General features: G+C 39.5%; 1 protein-coding gene across 3 annotated transcripts in view; it reads right to left on the reverse strand.

The window, feature by feature from the left end:
• Nucleotides 1-7,101: 7,101 nt before the first annotated feature.
• The window catches only part of PPM1L (protein phosphatase, Mg2+/Mn2+ dependent 1L), a 320,356-nt gene continuing 305,124 nt past the window's right edge, over nucleotides 7,102-22,333 (reverse strand). For all 3 annotated transcript variants that reach the window (XM_002759426.6, XM_078353931.1, XM_035278896.3), the window contains exons 3-4: nucleotides 14,354-14,515; nucleotides 7,102-10,478 (exon numbers count right to left, since the gene is read on the reverse strand). In XM_002759426.6, the coding sequence (XP_002759472.1) occupies nucleotides 10,132-10,478; nucleotides 14,354-14,515 (509 nt within the window). In that variant the 3' untranslated portion in view covers nucleotides 7,102-10,131. The remainder of the gene's footprint in view (nucleotides 10,479-14,353; nucleotides 14,516-22,333) is intronic.

Consider the following 22,333-nt stretch of genomic DNA (forward strand, 5'->3'; position numbering starts at 1 on the left):
TGATAGTAATTACTATATCAACTTTGTCGACGTGTTACTATAAAGGTGGGTATAAGTTGTGTTAGGTTTACAATAAATATTTTTGTTGCATACATTGTATACATGTTTATCAATTGCCTTGTTCTGAAACAGAGCCAGGCTTATTCCCCTTCCAAATGAAAGCACCAGAGTCTCAATACCTCCTGCCTCTTGCTTCTATTATGCTTTGGTCTTATGCTTTACCCATGAATTGTTTCTTTGCTTTCCATATAGAACCCCAACTCAAGTTACTCCAACTCAAAAGCATAGATAAATTATAAAATTCAAGAACAGACATTAGAATGGAAAATGAGTTTAACTTAAAGAAAAGAATAGCAGCAGTCTCATGTTTAAAGTCTAACAATTTTATGGGTTTATTTTTGCTTTAATCTTGTCATCATGAGTAAATTTTTAGCTGTTCGTTTTTATACAATGACACAGGATCAGAGAGAGCATGAACACATTAGTCTCTATAAGGCTAATTCTACCCCAGCACCCATCAAAGCGACCCAAATGACACGCCATGCATCTCGAGTGACCGTACACTGCCACATACTCTGAGCTCTACTACAGGTAATGCTACACCAAATTGACATTGTAACTGTGTTTCAAATGTCTCTTAGAGACAAATATAGAACAGTAGGTATAATAACCTCTGAAAACTTCCAAGAGTAATGAGGTTTTGCCAAGGCTTGTTGTATTTATCATGGATAGTTGTCAGGAAATAACTTACCAGAAAGCCTGACTGATTTGACAGTCATTTTGACCTGTGATTTATTTATTAAATACAATTTGAATATTCCTAAAAGAAAAATTGCAAAGACATCATAGATCCTGTATCTTTTTATAAACAATCCCTTGTGATTTTTAAGTTGCAAGAAAATGCTGACAGAAAAATTTTCATGATGTTGAAATAGGTATAAATAAAAGTTTATACAAAGCCACTGTCTCAACATCAGCAGGATAAGAGATAAGAACTTCTGAGACATTATACTGTTCCCCCCAAAAAACACTACTCAGTTTTTTTTCCTTCCCCTTTCCCTCTATCTCCCCACCCTGTCCTTTCCTCCTTTCTATCCTTAACAACTGAGCTCCACCTACAGTTTTAATGTTACTAAATAAAAAAACTGGCTTTGTTTCATTTGAATTTCCTTTTATATGTTCTCATGATTAAAAACAAAGCAACAAAAACCCTACTTCTGATCACAATGAGATCTTTACCATCGCTAAGCATTTACTCTCTAGTATATGAAGTATATGAATTATTCTGATTCAATACGATTCTAAGGCAATTTGGCAATAGCTAGTATTATTTGGATTAAAAAAAGCCGTTGGTATAAACAGAAAGAGATGTGTAGGGGAAATGAGCAGGCAGGCAAATAATTTAGAAAGAAGAGACAGCTTCTGTGGTTAAAAATAAAAGTCTGGGATTTAGTTTTTCTTTGCCATACAGAAAACAGATGTTGCTATTTTTGTTCAAAATAAAAAACTTAAGTCCCATGATTAGACTCTGGAATATGTAAAGTAACTATGGATACCAAATTTATGATTTTAAAAATCTGACATTTAGTTTTCTGTTCATATTTGAAACCAGGAAATAATTGTGCTCCTGAATTGCCAACTTTCTATATAACAGATTCACTGATTTATACACTCAGGAACACTGAGGATACTCTCAGTCCTGGGCTGTCTTTGGGGGCATAAGGTTGTTACACTATATAGTCTGTTGGGAACAAAAATAAAAATAGGACATGGAGAGATGTTCTTGCTCTTCGCATTTTTCCTTTTCTATAATTCTTTTCTTCCCCCTAGAAAGATCCTGAAGGGAGAGACAACCTGGCTTTCACCCTCCACTGGGACAGTACTACACTGTCTAGGTCCCCAGAGGCTCCATGTCTCACTTCCCATGCCATCCTTGCAAAACTAGGTGAGCTAGTAAAATGGAGTAATTATCTACTGAAGTTTGCTTGAGTGTGGGCAGGAAACTCCCAATCTCTTATCACCTACTATTAAATGTAAGAAATAATTATTCTAATTCTGCCCTGTCCAAACAAATGTAAGCCCATTGAAACAAGTCATGAAAGATAACAATTTTCATCCCATTTGGTGAATACTGCATGTTATAATATCTCTGTTATAATATCCCCACTAGGCTGTAAGCCCCAAAAGGGCAGTGATTGCACCTGAGTGCTCACCAACAGATACATTCAATGAGACAGAGCCATTGCCTGGCACACAGGAGATGCTCTTGCACACAAAGAAGTTAAGAAAGGAAAGAATAAAATATACAGGCTCACTTACAGCAATAGTAGTGACTTTCCCAGTGTACTCTGTTCATAAGAGTGCTCAATCTGTTATAAACGCAATGATGCTTTTATTTTTTAAGGAAAATCTCACATATTTTCCTTACACAAATATATATGTGAGCAGAGTTCACACTGGAGTCTTTTAGAATGAACTGTTTAATTACTATTTTCCAGAATTGCCAGAATAATCATTCATTTGAACCCACTAAAATTTCTATTTGTCTCTCTTGTCTCTCTCTCTCTCTCTTTTTTTCCTTTTTCTAGGCTGCCCATGAGAATGCTGAGACATTATCAAATATATTTCAGTTCTGTGACCTGAATTGCAGTTGTGTAAGTGCTATAAATCAAAATCATTTGCTTTAATAATTAAAGAGTAAACTGAAAGACAATACTGTAGATGTTATGTTTCAATGTGAACATGTATTTCAGATAAATTAAAAAGAACGGACACTGCTTTCTTCGTTCGTTATGGGTTTTCTCCATAGTCATATGTTATTCATTATTCTACTTTCTGCACACTGTATATGCTTGAGACAAAACAGTAATCAAAATGATAAATACATAAAGACTGTTTAGTTGCAGTCTGGGAGCCTAAATTAGAGCAGTATTCTTGCTTAATGACCCATGCTTCTAGCTTTTCCCCACGCAGCAGGAATTATACCTTTTCATTATTACAAGAAGAAGTCACCATTTGTCCTACGATATATTAAGACAAATGGGAATTTAAAACTTATAAAAAAGACAACATTTTCTTGGGTTAGAGATGTCTAATACATCATTTCTACAGGATTATTTTTAAAAATTATATGAGCAACCTGACCTATTGCATTAAATGGATTAAAAAACTCTCTAAGAAGCAAGAATATCAAATCACTGTGGTTTGTTTTTGTGAAATCGTCTGTTGTGAATTGAATACTCACTAGTATTCATGTTGGCATTTGCAAAATTACTAGTATGTTAAAACTCACTCTCAGTTGTAGCTATGACTATGTTTATCTGATTTCAGTTGTATTTGGGCACTTTAAAATGGAAGCGGAACCAGTTAGTCAATCTTAGTATCTATCAAAATTCTAAAACGGGGTATTTCCTCTTCAAAAGTTCTAAGGATTGAGGATAAATTATGTCCACGATTTGGAATGTGAAAGAAACCTAGGACAGTAAAGGTGTTCAGGACAACAGTAGATGAGACCTCATTTATCCATTTTCATCAGAAAAAAATGGAATAGGGACTGCAATTTTACTATACAAGTAACTGAGAATGTTCATTTTCTCACGTCAGTGTTATCTCCCTAACTTCACCTAAGAGTGCTAAGTACAGAAAGCATAATTCCTGATGTGATAAACAATAACACATCCTTTTCCTAATTTAAAATATTTTCTTTTATATTATTCTCCCTTGATTTGGGCTTCTGTATTTTCTTAAAAATGCTTTCCTTTACATTCTCATTTTGACCACGCTGGAAACTGATTTTACAGTTTTTTATTAAAAAGTGTTCCAAACCATTTTTTTTAAAAAAATGTGATTCTGCCTGTTTAATCGGTCTTACAAAAGGAAGCTTTAAAATTAAAATATTGTCTTCATTAACAAATAAGCAAAGCATTAACTAATACTCTAAGAGGGCAGCCTGTTTTTTGAATGATGAAAAGTGGTAATAACTTCCTTCATCTGATTTTTGTACAGGTGTCAGAAATTTCTAGTAAACACAACCTATATATGGTAAAAATTTGATAATCCACATTTCTTATAAGCTACTTGTTACATTTTTAATGTCTGGGTATCCTAAAGGGGTTTTCCCCTGATACCTGACTATTATATCCACCTTTGCTTCTGCATGAACACATTATATATCATGAATTACCTAATTAATATAGAAATATTTTGAGATAATACATGGTATTGTATTTAGCTTATGAACTGCCTCATGACAAAAGGTGATGAGAGGATGTGTAGCTGACACAGTCCCTCTCCTGAAGTGGCAGCAATTTACCCAGGCAGGTTTTGTTCTGGGTCACTCAACCCTCTGTCCACCACAATCTGCCACCCATGCTTTCACTGCAATCTACTTGTGCTCAATGTCCTTGGAGGTTTTTGAGGTTAATTTTGATTTGGAAAATATTAGGTGTGATTCTGTGGTTAAATAATGCCAGGTTATAGGACTTCTAGAATAAATGAAATCACATCTCTAAATATAATCTATACCTTTGCTGCATGCTTACTTCCTGGTGGAGCTTTGAACAGTGAAACTGTCTGTGATGATTTGTTAAAATGAATAGTTGCTATCTCCTCTCCTCAAAGTCCTTAACGTGGATTTATTAAAGCAACTGTGCATATGATACTGTCATTATTACTAAACACATAAAAAATATCAATAATCAACCCTAGCTTCAACAGTTTGCTGCTTAACAGTGGGATAACTAACAAATAGACAAAGCATTAACATTACGAAGGATCAGCAAACAAAGTTACATATTAGAAAAAAAAGTTTAGAAACACATCTAATGAAAGCCTCATGGTATCAACTGCCCCTTGCCCTCTGCAATCTGCCACCTAGCCTAAGAGATCTAACTTTTAGTTTTTTTAATGTTTTAGATAAAGTGCAGAGGGTGAGCTATTCCTAAATATTGGATGTAATTTTAAGTTAATGACTTCAGCCTTAATACACTCTGTACCCTGTTTTTGACTAGATTTGTTTCATCCATTACTTTGGAGTAATCACTCATAGCTTCCCAAACCTGTTTCTGCAGCCGAGAGTAACTACTATGGAACTACAGGAAAGCCTCACATTTAGGCAAGCGATAACTTGCCAAACTTAACTATGGACAAAAAATATGAAAGGTAGGATGACAGGGGACATGAATTTTAGAAGGTATGAGCTCTAAATGGTTTCAAATTATTTCACTGAATCTGGAGAGGACAATAGAGGAAAGAAAGTTAATAAGTGTTAATAGTTTACATTTCAATTATTATACAACAGATCATTTGAAAAATTGACTTAGAATTTCATAAGTGAACTCAAATCAAATTTGTTTTTCCTTTTCTGTTATTTTTTATATTTTTAAAAATATCACATAGTGATGAAATAGAAAAATAGTCATTTTGATTCAATCTGAAGAGCAAAGGTAACTGCAAAAAAGCAATGGAAAGATCTTGGAATGAATTTGAGACTTATCCAGCTATGACAGGGCTCTTGTTCGTTATTCATATAAAAGAAAGAGACGATGTTTAGAGCTTTAAGTAGGATTGTTCTGCTATCAATATGAGGCTGCTGTTGGTCACATTAAATCACACTACTTCTTAACATTGCTTTTATTAACAAGTCAGCTTTTTATATGAAAGCTTCATGCGTCTAAGTTGCAAATTGTACTGCTACTACTGTGAGTCATGGTGAATGAAAACACAGCAATATTTCAACATATCAGAATTTCCCAAAGGGTGTTCTTTAGAACACAGTTTCTTGCAGTGTTACTAGGTGCTACTCAAAAAAGTTTCTGTGGTCAAATTAATCTGGAAAACACTGGGCTAACTGACAGTAGATATTTGTTGTTTTTCTTTCCCCTGCAAGACATTAAATTAGAGTCTTTGATGAGCTGATGTTCACTAACTTTCTAAGATGGAATGTGTTCTCCAAACTTATTTGATCCTGGAACCCTATATTTAGAAGAGTATCTTTGGAACTTGTATTCTTTGGAACACACTTTGGGAAACACTGGATTCTATTATTTCTACAGCGAACTAGCTCAAAAGTCTAGGTATCAATGATTTAATCCAGAGGCGACTAAACAGATGTGGTATCTAACAGTGATGTCATTTCTCCAGAGCTGGATGACGAATGCTGGTGTGACATGCTAAGGCAATTTTCGGGGACTATTAAGGGATGAACAGTCCAGTGGTGGGTCAAAAGGAGGAAAAAAGAATTTTTGAAATCATTGGAAAAGTTTTATACAAAGTATATATTCCTATACTTTCAAATATACAATGATATGCTGCCTTTTTTTTTTTTTTTTTTTTTTTTTTTTGAGATGGAGTTTCGCTCTTGTTACCCAGGCTGGAGTGCAATGGCGCAATCTCAGCTCACCGCAACCTCCGCCTCCTGGGTTCAGGCAATTCTCCTGCCTCAGCCTCCTGAGTAGCTGGGATTACAGGCACGCGCCACCGTGCCCAGCTAATTTTTTGTAAGTTTTAGTAGAGACAGGGTTTCACCATGTTGACCAGGATGGTCTCGATCTGTTGACCTCGTGATCCACCTGCCTCGGCCTCCCAAAGTGCTGGGATTACAGGCTTGAGCCACCGCGCCCGGCCAATATGCTGCCTTTTTTAAACACAGACCTTTCATTGACACAACAGTTGCAAGAGAGATCTGGCAACTTAGAGAAAAAAAAATCAAGAAAATCAAGATATATCTGGCAAAAGAAAAAGTGGAATCAAGTTCCTAGAATCACTTCCGATTATATTGAAATGATGATGCCATCACTCTCATGCAATCCTGTTTACCATTTACCCAAAATGATGTAATAATTACACTTGTATGAAATAAGTCCTGTTCTAAATTATTCAGCTTGCATCCTTCACTATTAACAGTCTCCATGTAATACTCTTATGACACATACAAGATTCTAGAAGCCAACACCTCAATCCACAGCAAGGAATAAAATGCAGCCACTGGTTACCAGTAATATCTACATATGCACACAGATATGTCACAATAGAACAGCGATTCAGAACTAATTGCCTTGGGGCAAGTTGGTCATATAAAATAAATGCAGGTCTTGGGTACAGTTTTGGAGCTTTCTATATAAGTATTGTTTATTCCTATGATGAAAGAATTGCAAATACAATTAATTCAAAAAAATTTTCCCTAGCTGCCCCTCCCCAACCCATGTTAAGAGTACAAATTGCCAATGGAGCTGCAGCAGAGCACTGCATTAGTGGAGACCTGGGCTTGGCATTCTGCTGGGGTCTCATAAGCACATGGCCATTCCCATCATAACTTCTAAAAGACTGTAAAACCATCCCAAAATTTGGCACCAAGGGGACTGTTGGCAATTTGAACTTGAGCTAGCTAGAGAGTCTAGGAAGCCTTGGGTGACAATTCCAAAGCTTTGGCAGTGCAGCTTAGGGAAGCTTCACATGCAAACATCTCAAATCAATTTCCCTAATGGCTAGATTCAGCATTCCCGGGTCCCTGGGGAGCAGCCAGTGTGCCACAGGGCACCCCAGGAGTGATATCTACAAATCCCCAACAGCTGGAAAAGGGCTAGGGAGAGAGAGGTCCAGGAGGAAGGGAACAAAATATTCTGATTTTAGATACAACTATCATAACTATTAATGTAACTGCTACAATTTTGCCTAGAACTTATATGTTTTGAAAATCTACAAGCCACAGTAGAGGGGAAAGAGGCAGTAAAGGGAGTAGGATATGTACACTCTATTTGGTTAACATCAAAAATGAAATAATTGTACAAAGCAAAATTTAGAAGATGCCTTGTGAACCTCAGTTAGAAAGTTTGTAATTTGTGCACCCAGCACCATCTGTTAAGAAATTTTGCAGGACCCGTAAACACTGATTTACTAATTTAGTAGCTTTTCTTTTTCGTCTTTATCAAAACACTGCTGCTTTCATTTTAGACAATAAAAATAACTGTGGAATTTAAAAATGTCTTTTCCTTGCTATTATACACTTTTGTGCTACATTAAAAATAAAGTTGGCCATAGGCTGTAAAGTGCTGACACCACTTATGCTGATTTCAGTTCGATGGTGAGTGGGGGCAACTCTCAGGCATCAGAACGTCCTGAATCTCCAAGCAAACTCAGCCGCCTGGCCTGGCCGTCTCAGCACTGCTCACAGCCAGCATTTGTTTTCCACATTCCCTTCCCCGTCACCACCCCAAATATTGATACACACAGCCACATATTCAGTGTCTTTCCATAGGCAAATGCTTAAATCTAAAATGTACTAGAAGATTCTATGGCTAAAAAATAACCAAGGTTCTAACTGTAAGGCTGGAAAATACAGTATACAAAAGTAAGCAAATCTCGTGGGAAACCATTAGTAATTCTCAGTGTAGTCAAAGAACAGTAAGTGCTTGGAGGACTCAAGACAGATTGCAGCCCTTCGCAACCACAAGGCAGTCTCTTCACTCTCTCAAGTTCTCTCCTGGACACTGCTTTGGAAAAGCTCTACAGCAGCAGGAGGGGAGAGGGCAGAGCTCCATGGGGAGGAGGTGGTGGATAAATGAGGACTATGGGAAGCTGTAACCACAAATGGACACAGGGAAAGAATAAAACCAGGTGGATACAGAGGGGTGGGAGGCAACGAAAGTTTTGTTTGTTTGAGTCAGGCAGAGAGTCACATAAAATAAATGCAGGTCTTGGGAGGTATTTTATAATTTAATTTAGAGAAAATTAAATTATAAAATACCATGTTTGGAGAAATGATACATTAGTGATATAGGAAATGGAGGGGCAAGCCAGGCCCCAAAATAATTCTGGCCCACTTGTCAATATGGGTTCCTGCTTGAATTCTCAACTTGCTGTGTTGCCATTGCCAGGTCCCTCTGCTGCCTTCCCCGCAGGCCACAGAGGGCGGTTTGTGTTTGCCTGTGGAAAGCGACCTGATGTGGATGGAGATTTGCAACCAAATGATAAAGGCTGCTTGCTGCCTTTTCATTGGACGAGAAGGTCGTCCCAGTAGTTTCCCACCAAATTCCAAGCTGCAGTAGCTGTGAACTCTGTACCTAGCTTTGAGGAACACACATACAGTTCTAGGCTGCTGCTTCTCAGAACACTGCCTGAAACACACTTGAACGCCACTAGGAAAGGGGCCAGGAAAAACACACAAAAGTGGCAGCTGGAGCTCAGTGAACATTCCTTCCTCAATGCAAACAACTTACCTGCCAGGGAACTCTGTGACTCATTCAGTTTCGTTTCCTTCATCTGCCATTGAAAATGGAAGGAAACATCATTTTGGCTTGATTTTGTCATTTCCCTTAACATGGTTTCTTGGTCATGTAAGATGAAAAATCATGGTGTCTGTTGGTGAATTAACAGCTGCCTGTTACATACGGTAAGGACTAAGCAAAAGATTTCAGTCATGCATGATTAGGATAAATGCACAAAGGCTGGTCAGGTGGTATATAAAGTCTGTTTAACTAATAAAGGAAGCAAGGGAAAAGGGTCATTTCTGCGTGTAGGCAGCTGCCACTGGTCTCCCATCCTTTCTGCTTCTCTCAGTCTCCAAGAGCAGCCAAAATAAAAACCATTCCAAATCTGCTTCCAAGCTGCCTCTGAGCAGAAAACAGGGGCTCAGAAGGACAAAGCATCCTTAGGACAGCTCTGTCTCTTGGCAGAGAGTGTTGCCACATCAGCTCCTGACCACTCACAGGTGACACAGTGGCCTGTCTCCTGCAGCACTGGGAGGCCTGTCCTGTTCACTGTTTCAAAGAGAGGACACAACAGCTGATGCCTGGAGGACCCTGAACAGGATATTGAAGAATCCTGGGGGAGACTAAATGGCACATATGCTATTCATTTCATATACGCGAATCTACAGCTATTTATTTATATATTTTGGACACTGAATGAAAGAGTTGGGAAAACATAAAGAAACCATTTTCCAGCTTCTTAACTACATTGGCTAAGGGCACCCTCAGTTCATCACTGATTATAGACCTAAGACCACCAGGGAGGGGGGAATCCCATGTCTGGGATGGATGATCCTAATTACAACTCCCACACTTTTCACTAAATTAAAAGAGACCAGTGTGTTGAAAGTCCTTTAGTCTAAGGCAGCTGAGACCCCTGAAGGGTTCACTGCTCTTCTGTTTTGCTGCTATTCCTGAACTTCACCACCATGACTGTTATATTGTCAGGGCAGCCTCTGTAAAATGACTGTAAAACTATGCTCTTGGCCCCAAAGTGAGGTTCATCCAAGCGCTCCTTGATGAATCGAACTGCTTCTTCATTGCTGAAAGCATCCCAGAGGCCATCTGATGCCAAGATCATGAACTCAGGCTGAAGCTTGTCCAAGTCAAAGGTCAGGATGTCTGGATCTGGGATGACGACGTTGAGATTTTTCAGCGGATAATCCCCCAGGGACCGAGACATGGCCAGGATTCCCTGGACCCTCCAGGAGCCATTGAAACTGATGAAACCACCTAGAAAGACAGGATGAGCCCATTAGTTTAACCAGCTGATGTCTCACATACCTGGGATAGTCTAGGTGTGTGTGCAACAGGGTGACTTATTTCATGTGAGCTGGGCCATGGGCACTCCTTTTAACCCCATCACTCCCAGGACCTGCTGCATGGCATAACTCTACCACTTGATCTTCATACCCTCATCCTGGCATCTTGAAGAACTTCAAGAATATATCAATAAGAGTACTGAAGGTAGGGGATACATACGGCGGAGGGCACTGGTTTTAACTTAACACCATGGTGGCTCAGTGATTGACAGTAAAGAACATGAGGGTAGGGATTCGAGGAGAGTGGCAAAGGAATGCTGAAAGGCAGGTGAACAGGCACGAGGACACCACTGGTATACATCATTTGGTCTGAGGCCACCCTTGTATGTGCCTACATAGATCTCAAAACAGCTCTCTCCCCCTAAATAGGACCAAGATTAAGAAAAAGCACATACAAGGGCAGTAATGAAAGGCTCAGGTCAGATTACTTGGATTTAATTCCTGGCTCTGTCTCTTCTAGCCATGTGCTACTTTGAATGAGGAACTCTTTCTCTGATCCTCAGTCTCCCTGGCTACAAAATACAGTATCTATTTCATTGGCTTGATGAGAAATAAAGGTCTTATTCCACAGAAGTCATCTGGCATAGTCCCTGAACATATTATGCACTTAATAATTGTATCTATTATTTTTGTCTTCATTCCCATATTTGTCAGATATTTACTGAATATCTACTCTATACAAGGCAATGTGCAGGATATGAAGTTATACCAGATCCAGGCCTTCCCTTAAAAAATTAGCCAGCCTGGCAGGAGAATTAAGTCACAAATATTAAATACTGTAAGCACAAAGTGGTATTCTTTCAGGAGGAGACTAGTGTCTGCTAAATGCTGTAGGCAGATGGAGAAGGGAGGGGTGATTTCCAGTCCTGATGATGAGGGAGGAGCGAACATTAAAGGTGGACTTTGAGCGATGTGTAAAACACCTGTGAGCAGGATCTGTAAGAGAACATTCCAGGAAGTATGGTCTGGTAGGCAAGAGCATAAAACCCAGTTTTGGGTTTCAACCCTGGTCTCACTATTCACTAGCTTTGTGTGCTTGGGCACATAAGCCTCTGTGAAGTTCCAGTTTGTTGGCCACAAAATGAGAACAATATTATCACCTCTTAAGACAGGCACAGAGAAATTATGTAAAGTGCTGGGCTTTGCTCCTAGCACAGGGTGAGCACACAATAAATGACAGCTAATGTTGTCGGAAACAGTGTAAGGAGTGGCCACAGAAAGACCAACATGTATTTGGCCCAAACTGGCTGGACCTTACTGTCATGCTAAGCAGGAGGGGGAAAGATGTCCTGAAAAGAGGCTGAGGTCAGAGAAAACACACATGAAGATAGTAAAACCAGCTGGGCACAGTGGCTCATGCCAGTAATCTCACACTTTGGAAAGTGGAGGGGGTGGATCATGAGGTCAAAAGATCAAGACCATCCTAGCCAAAAGGGTGAAACCCACTATCTATTAAAAATATAAAAATTGGCTGGGTGTGGTGGCATGCGCCTATAATCCCAGGTACTTGGGAGGCTAAGGCAAGAGAATCACTTGAACTGGGACTTGGGAGGCAGAGGTTGCAGTGAGCTGAGATTAAGCCACTACACTCCAGCCTGGTGACAGAGTGAGGCCTCAAAAAAAATAAGATGGTAAAACCAATCACTGTTTCTTAAGCCTTGCTATAAAATACACCCTTGATCAAATTACGTAAAAGAACAGAGGTTAGATTAACCTCCTTGGAGATGGTGTCCAAATTTGCTTCTATAAAGAATCAATATAGGGTACAGGCATGGGTAGTGGGTATAGCAGGGAAGAAGAGGAAGGATAAAATGGTCAAGACAATTCAGAAGAGAGCACTGAACGGTAAAATGAGATTTTCAGGTGTATCGTGTAACATCCTTGCCTGTGCTGATGCAAGAGTGGGCTAACTGTATACTCACAGTGGACTCTTACAGGGAGATGGTGTCTTTATAAGTAGGAAGCAAGAGAACTTTGCTCCTACTGCCTGGAGGTCATCAAAGCTTGATCGATGCTCCTAAAATATCCTTTGTTCCATATCATCAACAGAAAACCTGACCAATGCTTTCCTTAAACATTTTGCAACTCAAGCAGTCACTGAAGCAGGAGGTTGTAATACAATTCAACACATTTTGACTTAACAGTATGGTTCCCTACTGTGAAAATTCAAATGTCGATCAGGTTCATTCAATTCATTCATTGGGCAGAAACTGACTATAGAGATAGACAGTCAATGTGCAGAGTAACCCAGACAGCACGGGCCCATCCTGGTGAGAGACTAGTGTACACAAGCACCCAACTTGCTCCCCTCTGACTGCTGGCCGGTTGCCTGGCACATCACAAAGAGCATGCATCCTCCAGCTATCAGTCTGAGGAGTGAAAGAATTCTTGCCTTCCATAGGTATAAAGGTATCCTCTGAAATTGAATTATGAAAATGTAATAATCAACTGATATCCTTCGAGTCTTTGTCCAAACGTCACTCTAGCAAGGTCTACACAGGCCACACTACTTAAAACTGCAACTCCCTGGCTGGGCACAGTGGCTCACACCTGTAATCCCAGCACTCTGTGAGGCTGAGCTGGGAGGATCTCAAGGTCAGCAGATCGAGACCATCCTGGCCAACATGGTGAAACCCCATCTTTACTAAAAATACAAAAATTAGCTGGGCGTTGTAGCACATGCCTGTAATCTCAGCCACTCTGGAGGCTGAGGCAGGAGAATAGCTTGAACCCAGGAGGTGAAGGTTGCAGTGGGCCAAGATCACACCAATGCATTCCAGCCTGGTGACAGAGTGAGACAGTCTCAAAAAACAAAACAAAACGGAACAAAACATCCTGCAATTCCCCAACACTCCCTCCCCTTACCTGTTTCATGTCTTTCCATAGCAGTTACCACCTTCTAATACACTATAAGACTCACTTATTTTTACTCATTTTTTTGTTAATGTCTATTTCCTCTATTCCCCACCCCCCATGCCAATTTCAGAATGTAAGTTTCATGAAACAGCAAGCCCATTGGGAATGGGCTTTGTTTTATCCCCAGCTCCTAAAATACTGAATAAACAGATGAATGAATGAATGAATGAATGAATGAATGAATGAATGAATAAGGGATCCCTCTACCCATAACCTTGCTCTGAAATATTTACTTATACTAGGCACTAAGCCAGATGCTCAAGGTATAGAGATGAACAAAACCAAGTTCCTGCCTTTAAAGAGGTGACAGGAAGGCAGGGCAGATAGGAGAGCCAGGTATGTTCATGTATTGTAAGAGGTGACCCAAGACGTCCACATAGGATGCTGGGGAAAGGCAGAGGGATATTCACCCCAGACTGGGAAGGCCCTTGCCACAGTGTGACACAAAAGGCTTCCAAAAGAATACCTTAAACTGAATCTTATGGGACAAGTAATTGTCACCTAGAACAGCACTTGCAAAGGCATGGAGGTATTTTGAGGAATGGTTAGTAGTTTGGCATGGCTCCAAGGGAAGCAGCGTATAGCAACAGGCTAGAGAAAGGTGAGGCCCAGGGGCCCAAAGATCTTCTTAGCCTTTAAACTGGAAATGGGCTTTTGAGTTCTTTTGGAATCTTTGGCTAGGAAGAAGGGCAGATTTAGTGGCCATTTATTTGATAGGCAACGTTACAAAGCCAGTTTCAGTTACCTCAGTAGCAGCCTCTTTATAGATCTAATACAGGGTAACTGAACGTTTATCCAGGAACCTTCCATGCAAGCTGCCTTGTCACCAGCAAGACAGTAGACATTTCTTGGAGATGTTCACAAGCTTACCTGCTCTCTTTATCCTTTTTCGTTCTTTCAATTGGTAAGGCTTGTGATCATGAGACAAAGGAATAGCGTTCCCATCTTTGTCACACAGGACCCCACGCGAGTCACCCACGTTGGCCACGGTGAGGTCTTTATCTGACAGCAGAGCAATCAAACATGTTGTGCCTGAAAAATAGAAGACAGACAACGTGGGAGGTCAGCAATGCATTCAGATTCTACTGCTCCTTGTGGTAACCGATTCTTCAGTCATTAAAATTGCTTCTGCTGGGTGAGAATCTGACTCCAGCCACTCTGGGAATGATGGCTGTTCACTTCGACAATGATCAAATCTGACAGTCAATTTTCTTAACCATGTTAGAGTGTCACTAAAATAGGCTAGGAAAACATTATAATTTTCCTAAATCATTTTGTCTCTGTTACTCTTAATTTAAACATGTAGCACATTTAAAAGGATTAGGAGAGAAACAAAATCAGTTTGACATTTCAGTCAGTTGATACACATTTTAGGCTTCTGCTTGGTGCTGAGTTTCTGGGAAGTCCCAGTTGGAAATGGGAAGAATGGAGGGTGTGGTGGGCTTCTCGTTTCTAGGAGGGCCTAGAAATACCAATAGCTGAATCCTGTGGAACATGAGAAGCTGCTGATGTCAGGACAGGTTGAGGTTGCCTATTCAAAGTCTGATAACAAAGACTGATGGCCAGAAACAGGTCAGCTCCAGGGTGTGATGGAGGCAGAACATAAAGGCAGAAGCAGAAAAAGCTCTGGTGATGACAGAACCGAGGCCTAGGGAAAAGGTGGTCCGAGTCAGAAGCAAGCAAGACTGAAGACCTGCTTGCCTGAAGCACACACAAGACATGAAGGACAAACACTCCTCAAATTCTTTTTAAAATGGGAATGGACAAAAGCAAACAGAGTTGAACAGTCTGGTCTAGTTGCAGCCTTCTCTATCCAGCTCCTTTCTGTTCACCTCTTCTTTTTGACAGTGCCATTCCATATGCAAATACCAGCTGAAATGCACAACCTGTTCAGCTCTTGCCTCAAACATATCTCCCTTACTTGTTAAAATTATGCATTAATTAGTCTTCATTAACATTTCATTCCTCGTTAAGGTCATATTCCATAAGAAAAATGTAAACTGTATCTAAATGGTGCTTAAGTTTTCATGGAACAACAAAAAAGACTAATTTTTTTTCTTTTTTTAAGAGACTGGGTCTTGCTCTGTGATCTGGGCTAGAGAGCAGTGGTGTGATCATAGCTCACTGAAACCTCAAATTCCTTGGCTTAAGCAATTACCCCACCTCAGTCTCTGGAGTAGCTGGGACTACAAGTACAGGCGTGGTAATGGCTTGAAAACAAACACTAAATTCTTTTTTTTTTTAATTTTACTTTAAGTTCAGGGAGCCATGTGCAGAATGTGCAGGTTTGTTACACAGGAATACACGTGCCATTGTGGTTTGCTGCACCCATCAACCTGTCATCTAGGTTTTAAGCCCCACATGCATTAGGTATTTGTCCTAATGCCCCTTCCCCTTGCTCCACACTCCCAACAGGCCCCAGTGTGTGATGTTCCCCACCCTGTGCCCATATGTTCTCATTGTTCAGCTCTCACTTATGAGTGAGAACATGTGGTGTTTGGTTTTCTGTTCCAGTGTTAGTTTGCTGAGAATGATGGCTTCTGGGTTCATCCATGTTCCTGCAAAGGACAACTCTTTCATTCTTTTTTATGGTGTAGATGTGCCACATTTTCTTTATCCAGTCTATCACTGATGGGCATTTGGGTTAGTTCCAAGTCTTTGCTTGCAATAGTGCTGCAATAAATATAAATGTGTATGTGTCTTTATAGTAGAATGATTTATAAACCTTTGGGTATATACTCAGTAATGGGACTGCTGGGTCAAATGGTATTTCTGGTTCTAGATCCTTGAGAAATCACCACACTGTCTTCCACAATGGTTGAACTAATTTACACTCCAAACAACAGAAAATAAACACTGAATTCTTAAATAGACATAAAAAATAAATATAACTTGATATTAAAAGCAGAGAGATTAAAATAATTATCAGAATCAGTTATTATAGTTCTGCTTGAAAATTCCATTCTTAAGCTCATTTAACTAAAAATGCCTTGATCAGATACGGAACAAACACATGAAATGTTGGTTAACGCAGGATTTCTAATACAAAAGACTTTGGGGGAAAAGGCTAGTCTCATGGATTATCAAAGCAATTTTTAAAAGCGATAAGAATGAAAATGTAAGCAAAAGCACAATCCAAACAACTAGAAATTGTTGTTCTCAGTTTTTGATATTGTTTTTTCAATATTGGAAACTGAAATTTTGGTCTTCAACATATCCTTACTTTGTCTTCAAGTATCTGATTGAGTTAAATTGTCCCACACAGTCATGGCATAAATTCTCCTATAAGGCACATTCTTAGAGTTTGAAAGGTAAAATAGAAAGATTGCTTCACGGGATATTACATGCTTGTAGGCATTACTTCAGCATCTCTCTTGGAGTCCTCTCTCTATAGGACCCTCTTCCCTCTCACGCTGTGCTTTCTGGGTGAGCATGTCGCTGACCTTTACTTCCACACAATCTAAGTCTATGCAGCTAGCCTGGCTGACACTCAGCTAGCCTGAGGTCTACACTAACTGCCTAGTAGGTGTTTCCATTTGCCTATACTCCAGGGGATCCAAGGAAAGGCTTTAGGGCCTCCATGAGAGGGAAGGGAAGGAATCTACCTGGCTGAGTTAAAGACTCCTTCCGCAGCTGCTTTTCAACTAGGACAGCTCTACATCTACCTGTTAACAGCTAACAAGTGAGCTGCCATGCAAAATTTCTTTTCAAAAAGCGACAAGGAGTCATTCCTGTAGCCAGAAAAAAAATTAAAATTTAGTTCCATATTTGATTAAGAATCACTGAAGGGTTTTAAGCAGGCTAGTGACACAATGAGATTCATGTTTTAAAAGATGATTCCAGGGGCAAGGTAGAAGACAGATAAATTGGGAGCAGTGAGAACAGGTAGGGTTAATGAGGATCTGAATTAATGTAGCAAATATAAGGATAAAGGATAGGTGATTGGTTCTTATTTTTTATTTTGTAGAGATGGATTCTCAGTATATTGCCCAGACTGGTTTTGAACTCCTTGCCTCAAGTGATCCTCCTGCTGGCCTTCTACAGGGCTGGGACTATGGTCGTGGGCCACTTTGCCCAGCTCCTGTGACAAGTTTTTAAAAGCCAGAATAGATCAGTCATAGAAATTGAGAAGAATAAAAGATAAGGGAAGAAGTTTAGTATAATACCCTTATATCTAGATGGGAGAAACTGGGCATTCTATGGACGCAAGAAATGTCTGCTGGGGCTTCTGAGAAAGGCTTTCTTTTCCACTAAAAGAGGCACAGAGCAGACAATGACTGTTTATTTGGCCTAGTGTTAGCCTATGTGTTTCCCAGAAGTGTGGCAGCCATCTTCCAGCAATGAAGGGATATCCCTTAGGGTCATGAGTGCAGTGAGTGCAAGAGGTGTAGAGCACAGAGGTAAACAGGAAAGAGCCTGAGTCCCAGAGAATATCAGGGACAGCTAAGTCAGCCTAGAACTGCCCGGTCCTTGTTCTATGAGAAAATAAATGCCTTTCTTATTTGAGACTTTTTGAGTTGAATTTTTTTGTTGTTGTTCCTTGTAATATCTGAATTTGATGAGAGATTTAGAGTGTGGCTGTTTAGCTACACAGCTGTCCTTTGGTATCTGCTGGGGATTGGTTTTAGCACCCACTACTGATACCAAAATCTATGGATAGCCAAGTCCCTTATATAAAATGGCTTAGTATTTACATATAATCTATATACATCTTCTTGTATACTTTAAATCATCTCTAGATTACTTTTAATTCCTCATACAATATAAATGCTATGTAAATAGTTGTTATATTGTTTTTAAATTTATATTATTTTTTATTGCTTTAAAAAATATTTTTGATCTGTGGTTGGTAGAATCCACTATGTAGACCCCATGGACATGAAGGGCCAACTGTACTCATACACTATTGAACAAACTTAAGATTTATGATCGGACCTTGTCAAAAACAAATCCTACTGTTTCTATGGGTAAATTAATATCTAGCTAATGGTGAAGTTTTCAGGAATATACTGCCTATGTTAGCAACAGAATCTTAGACCTGGCCAAGATGGGTGAGACCCAGATGGCAGGGTTAAGAGTTACAGGTAGTATTCTGAATTACCGAAGTGTCTCCATTCCCCTCTCTACAGAGGAAACCTGCGCCTATCCTGAGTGAGGTCTGTGTGGTTGTGGAGACATAATATGTGCTAAGCAATGCTGAGCACTGGGGTGGGGAGGCTCAAGAATGATCTGAAACAAATCAGGACACCACAACCAATGTATTGTTTGGGCTTTGCAGTTTTAGCTCAGGATTATAACAGACAGCTTACAATCTAATCTTACTTGACAGAACAAACTGCTTGTTGCTAGGAAACTCCAGAAAAAAAAACATTTTATCAAAGATAAATGAAAAAAATCATCTTCTTTTTAATGCTTGAGACAAAACACTTGCAGATTCTGGCTATTAATTCTGAGCTAAAACATTTATTCCATCATAGCACTATATTTATCAAAAATACCAGGGCCTGACAATGTTACTTAATTCTGAACCTCGGGATATTTCTTTTTTTTTTTTTTTTTGAGATGGAGTTTCACTCTTGTCCAGGCTGGTGGAGATATTTCTATATTAACAATTTAATCTAGATAATAACTTAATTCCAAATCTGGAAGAGACCTTGGAAATCTAACCTAATAACCTTATCTCACAGGTTAAAAAAATCCCAAGAAGTTAAAAAAAAAAAAGTGAATTCACATGGACTAGACTTCAATGTCCTAGCTAAATGGGGTTTGGCAAGTTTTTTGACTTTTAAGCCTCAGAAAATGGCATGATAATCTACTCCATTGCTCAAGCCAGAACCTAAGAATCATCTTCAATTCTTCTCTTTTCCTCTTTCCTCACATTCAATCCATCACTAAGTTCTGCTACTCTTACCTCTAAAATATATCTTAACCCCTTCCAGTTCTGTTGTTCTCATTGCATTGACTCCAGCCCAAACCACTGTCATTTTAGCTCCTCATTATTCAGTGGTCCAGGTGAGAAACAATGGTGGCAAGTCCTGCAAGACCTGGCCCCTGGCTAATTTGTCTAATATCATGTCACACCACTCCCTTCCTTGCTCAAGACCATACATGGCAACCTTTTGTCATCTCTGGGCTTTTGTTCTCTCTCCCTTGTATGTTCTCCTGTCCTTGACAATGGCTGAATGATCCATATGAAGATGTTGTAGCTCAAGCGTGGCATCTTCAGAGAGGCCTTTTCTGACACGGATTGCATTTCCTCTTTATTTTGTTTATTCCCCTTACAACACACAATTATGTAAATATGTCGCTTATTTACTTAGCGTCAGTCTTCCCCTTTGGAATATAAACTTCACAAGGAATATTAGTCCATTCTCGCACTGCTATAAAAAATACCTGATTCTGGGTATTTTGCAAAGAAAAGGGGTTTAATTGGCTCATGTTTCTGGAGGCTATACTGGAAGTATAGTGGCTTCTGCTTCTCAGGAGGCCTCAGGAAGCTTCTAATCATGGCAGAAGGCAAAGGGGACATGAGGCACTTCACACAGCTGGAGCAGGAGGAAGGGGAGGGGGGAGGTGCAATATACTTTTAAACAACCAGATCTCACAAGAACTCACTATAACAAGAACAGCACCAAGAGGGATGGTGATAATATTGTGCCCAAGAGAAAATGAAAAAATCATTTTCTTTTTTTCTCATTCAGGAGAAACTGCCCCCATGATCCAGTCACCTCCCACCAGGCCCCACCTCCAACAATGGGGAGTTCAATTTGACATGAGATGTGGGCAGGGACACAGATACAAAACATATCAGAAGTTTTGGATTTTCCCACTATAATGCTAATGTCTAGAATATCAAAAGCACCCAATATTTGCTAAATAGACAAATTAATAGATGAATGAACATTCACACATAATGTCCTGATCTGACATAATGCTAAGCTCCTAATGTCTTGCTCTGACAGGTCAGCCCAGTTCAGTACCACAATGGACAACACCATTGTTCAGCTGTTGTCATACGAGGAGCTATCAGACATAGCAAAATACACTTGACACATTGATGAAAACATGATGACCCTCCTGTACATGTATAGCACATGCTCATACACACTCCTGGTAGGTGGAAAGAACTTCTGGCCCAGACAGTCCCAAGTTCTTCCCTCCATCCGGGATTCTGGTCCAGTGCAAGTAACACATGGGTAGGGTTTCCAACCTCACCACACCTTCCAAAGCCATGGCACCTTGTGAAGTAATAAAGGTACATCATGATGATCATTATGAGGACAATCCATCTGCTTCTGAACTCAATATGTACTTCAGCAAAATGGGCACATTTTTGTATTGGCCTAATAATTCTTGTTTTCCTTGGGGAAAGACACACAAATGCAAATTATGTATCAGTCCATTCCTCTAAACCAACATACTCCCCTCTGATTTAATTTCTGGAATGCAGACAAAGTAAAAGTACACAAAACAGTTATTCTAAACTTAACTAAATATTTTGGTTAGATATTAGACAATTCATTTGACAAGCAGAACTTGAGAAAACTGTAAATCCTAATGAGGGTTAAGTACCTTGGGGTATCTCAGATATCTTTTAAACTCCTAGTTATAATTACTTTCTCAGTTAAATTCATAACAAAGTTGTAATAACAATTTGTTCAGTACTATAAACTCTACTAAGTGGCTCATAAACATACTTGCAATTGATTCCAAACATTCAGGGTGGGGAGGGCAGGCATTCTCCCTCTAAACAGATGAGGAAAATGGGACTCAGAAACCTCAAATGTCTCATCCTTCATGCCCACCCCAATCCTCAGCTCCTGCCCCATCATTATAAGTCTGTGCAGTGTACAAAGCACTATTATAAGAATAGTTTCTTATCCATGAAACTTCAAGTGTCTTAGCCATGATTACATTGCTCAATGCATATGTGCTGAATAACTAAATGACCAAAAAACCTGGGAATCCAGAACTGTTACTTTGGTAATAATAAAAATGATGGACCCTACTATTTAAACATTTTATTATAATGCTAAACATTTTATTTATATTATATACTTAACCTCTCTGGAACTCAAAAACAAGAGGGTTGGATTAATTAACCTCTACGCCCCTTTCAGCTTGAATATTATGCAGATCTTAAATTGAAATTGCAAACTCCAATGCTTTCAGGTCAGGTATAAGAAAAATCTTGGCCTTCTTTACCCTATTACTTTTGATTGGAACTGGGTTCTAAAACATTTTTCAGCTCTAAGGAAGGGCAAGCATGATGACAGTGAAACTGACATCAGGTTTCAGTGTTGGGGCTACAAAAGGGAGTGAAGGGGGGGTGCTTGTGACAAACAGAAAACATGTGCTCAGGGGAAAGCAGTTCCTCGGCGACAAAAACGGCTGCCACGTAGCAATGCAGGTCCACTGTGAATGTTTCCTCAGAATTTTTAAGAGAATTCGTTTTTGAATGAACTCTCCCGATTTTTAAATGTTGGCAACTTTTATTTTAAAAAACAGTATAAGCCAAGCAAAAGGCAGCTGTTGATCAAATCTGGGTCAGCTGTGGTGATCCTGTGCTCTTAGGCTTTCTATTAAAGCCCAAGATTACTATGCTTCTTCATAGTGCACATTTGTATAACAATAAAGATGACAATGAAACCTTACACTTCTGGTCTGTTTTCTGAGTCGTGAAGTGTTTTCTTACCCATTCTGGCACTCAGTTCTCAAAACTCATCATACAGGGAGGAATGATCAAATCTACCTTATAAATGTATAAATTGGGTGATGACAGCTCAGGTGTTTGTTTAAGGTCATGTGGCTAGTTAGGTGAGGCGGAGGAGGGAAGGGATGAAAACAGAC

Source organism: Callithrix jacchus, chromosome 17 (genome assembly GCF_049354715.1).
Source record: "Callithrix jacchus isolate 240 chromosome 17, calJac240_pri, whole genome shotgun sequence".
In the NCBI taxonomy this organism is placed as follows: Eukaryota; Metazoa; Chordata; class Mammalia; order Primates; family Cebidae; genus Callithrix; species Callithrix jacchus.